Source organism: Oppia nitens, unplaced genomic scaffold, assembly GCF_028296485.1.
Source record: "Oppia nitens isolate AA-2021 unplaced genomic scaffold, nextdenovo-longstitch-racon4-pilon3 scaffold23_pilon_pilon_pilon, whole genome shotgun sequence".
Taxonomy (NCBI): Eukaryota; Metazoa; Arthropoda; class Arachnida; order Sarcoptiformes; family Oppiidae; genus Oppia; species Oppia nitens.
In genome coordinates, this window is record NW_026533203.1 from 1002227 (window position 1) to 1005263 (window position 3037).

A 3037-nucleotide genomic window follows, 5' to 3' on the forward strand; every position below is an offset into this window, starting at 1 on the left:
TTCCTCAACTTCTTAAGCTGATTTTACCATTAAATGATAATATGATCTATTCCTCAACTTCTTAAGCTGATTTTACCATTAAATGATAATATGATCTATTCCTCAACTTCTTAAGCTGATTTTACCATTAGATTATGCTTATGGGTTTTGCTAGTATGAGTTAACAATTTATTAATGACTGTGAAACCGTTAAACAATTTAAATTATTTCTAAATTTTGATTGGTTTAGTATTAATTCAATATCGCGAGCTATAATAATCGGGAGCTAAGGGTAAAAATAGCTATATTTTACAGGTCTAAGAGCGTTAATAATACATAATAATTAATAATAATACGGTACTAATAATAATATTACCTATTTGTATAAAAATAGAGATTTATTAATTGTAATTTTTGTCAAATAATCTTTTAAAAATTAATACTTACTATTTAATAATTCATCACTTTAAATAATTATCACTGATAACTTATCAATAATAATAATAAGTATAATAATTATAAATATTAAATAACTTATAAAATATATAGTAAATATTTAATTTATGAAACTATAGTTATTGTGTCTGTAATCGCATAAATATACCGATTTCTGTGATTTATAATTGAATAATATATTTTATAATAAATAGTTGATGAATATTATTTTTAAAAAATTGTTTATTTAAAATTATAAAATTGAATATAAAATAATTAAAATTTTTATTATCAATTCWTATTCTTTATTATCTATTAATTAATATCTTSWATTACTATTCAAAATATTGTTACTTTAAATATACATTAGTTAATAATATTGAATAAAAATATTTTTATTGAATAAACTGTCCACAAATTATAATAAAAATTATCATGTACATTTTTTGAATAGTCAATATTACATTTTTGTTTGATTAGTTTTATTTTTATGTTTTTTGTCACCACTTTTTGTTGTCGCACTGGTAGTTGTAGTGGTTGTCCTTACTTTAGTTGTAAACGTAATCCGGAGAACTCCGTTATGTATAGTCATTGCCTTCATTTCCTTGAAATAGGTCGCAAAAAACGGCGACAACAGTATAACAAATAGCCATTGACTGACAGCACTAATAGTGTGCGGGATATACCCGTCATCACTGGTACTCCAATTCAACCGGTGCTTAACTTTGCTGTTTTTAGTGACAGCAAAGGCCCAAATGCCACAAATCAATGACAATATAAATGATATTAACATTATTACGACAATTGCTATACGAATTTTGGCCACTAGTTTGGAGTTTATCTGAATAAAAAAGATAACAATTTTATTATTTTAATAGTAAATTAAGTGTATTATACACTGTATAATATACAGTACAATACAAACAAATAATATATATTTATTTATCTATAATTTATAGACTATAAATATCATAAATACTATAGTATTTAATAATTTTTAATATATGTATAGTTATTAGTAAACAATATAATATTAAATAAAATCTGATGAAACAAATTTAAACAAATTATTAATATTAAGCTCACTTGTGGTGATAGTCTTAATGATAGCCAACTCTTAAGCGACACAAATACAAGTATAGCAACAAATAGTGTAATACAAACAATCGGATGAAAAATCCCGAATTCATTGGACCGGAAGCTGATGACCGAAGTTAATGCCAGTACTATATAGACGGCTATATAAATTGACCACCGATTGAATCGTACGATTTTCGGCCGGTTCTTCATAATTGATGTCTTCAATTGAATCATTGTATCGCTTAACGTATAAATAGTGTTTACCTGTAAATATTGTAGGTATGCTAAGATAGCAACTATTTCAGTAATTAGAAAAAATAGAAATTTTAAAAATTATCATTTTTTTCATTACAATTTTTATCATTGTAATAATAATATTATTAATAAAATCAAATAATTACATAATAGTGCAATAATGAGTGTGATCTGTGCAAAAAATCCCGATTCAATAGCCAGAGCACCGGTATCACTGGTATAGGGCAAGAAAGCATCAATGTGTTCATTGTATAGAGCAATACCATATCTAAATATATATATATATATATATAAAGAAAATATTTGTCAAAAATTAAATTTCATTAGTATATAATTAATTAATAATTAATAATAATAATAATGATATGACATACGGCACTAGTATTAGCAGAGGTATGAGTACTGCTATAGCTATAGGATAGAGATATAGACGATTCAATTTCATGATTTGACAATATTTAATATATATTTAATAACTCTTTTTTAGATAAATTATTTTAATAAAAAAACGTCTAGTTTTGAGCACTCGTTATATGATATTAAATGATTGTGTTTTAGTAAATTTGAAAACAACTTTTACTAAAATAGTAAAAACTTTACGAAATCAATGTATGACTTAATCTTTTAATACAAAATACAAATAAAGTAATGATTTAATTATCGTGTTTTAAGAAAACATAAATAGTTATTAATGTTTCAATACAGTCATATCTCTTAAATTATTAAATTCATAATAATATTATAAACAAATTAAATTTTTAAAAATAATAATTTAATAATTGATTAAAATGATATTAAAAACTTTTAATAATATTTTTTATGTGATTTTTACTTATGTATTAGTTTATTAAATAGATTATAAAGTAATATTATAAATAGTATTAACTGTAAGTTTTTTTATTTATATATTTTTTCTAAAAATGTAAGTTATGTTTCAATTATTCATTTATAACATATAAATAGTGATCTAATGCCTGAATTTATGTGCAATTAATGTGAAGTTGTGAACAATAAATAATAAAAATAATTTAAATAACGAAACAACTTGAAGGACAGTTATATACTGTAGTAATAATAGGCAAACTTATGAATTATTAATACAATACCGTATAATATTCTACTATTTTAGCTTAAACTTTAACTTATAGTTTATAAGATACGGTATGTTATGAGTATATATATGAGGGAGTGTTTGATTCATTAATTAACTGCTTAACAAACAAAATAATATTTAACACAAAATAAAAAGTTTAATTATTTTCTAAATTTATATGAAAAATACGTGGGA

At 22.4% G+C, this 3037-nt stretch overlaps 1 protein-coding gene across 1 annotated transcript; it reads right to left on the reverse strand.

The window, feature by feature from the left end:
- Window positions 1–827: 827 nt before the first annotated feature.
- Window positions 828–2258, reverse strand: LOC128953678 (DNA damage-regulated autophagy modulator protein 2-like). Its single transcript, XM_054299192.1, has 4 exons — window positions 2124–2258; window positions 1896–2017; window positions 1501–1790; window positions 828–1255 (listed from the first exon to the last, which is right to left on the reverse strand). Exons 1-4 carry the CDS (start codon window positions 2192–2194, stop codon window positions 875–877), a joined length of 864 nt encoding a protein of 287 aa, XP_054155167.1. The 5' UTR covers window positions 2195–2258; the 3' UTR covers window positions 828–874.
- Between the last annotated feature and the right edge of the window lie 779 nt (window positions 2259–3037).

Excerpts from the sequence above, each read along its gene's own strand:
- LOC128953678 (XM_054299192.1), bottom strand. The coding sequence starts at position 2,194 with ATGAAATTGAATCGTCTATATCTCTATCCTATAGCTATAGCAGTACTC. Across the intron at positions 2,018-2,123 it reads CCTCTGCTAATACTAGTGCC|ATATGGTATTGCTCTATACA; the intron begins GTATGTCATATC and ends ATATATATTTAG. Across the intron at positions 1,791-1,895 it reads ACTCATTATTGCACTATTAT|TTGCTATCTTAGCATACCTA; the intron begins GTAATTATTTGA and ends TTACTGAAATAG.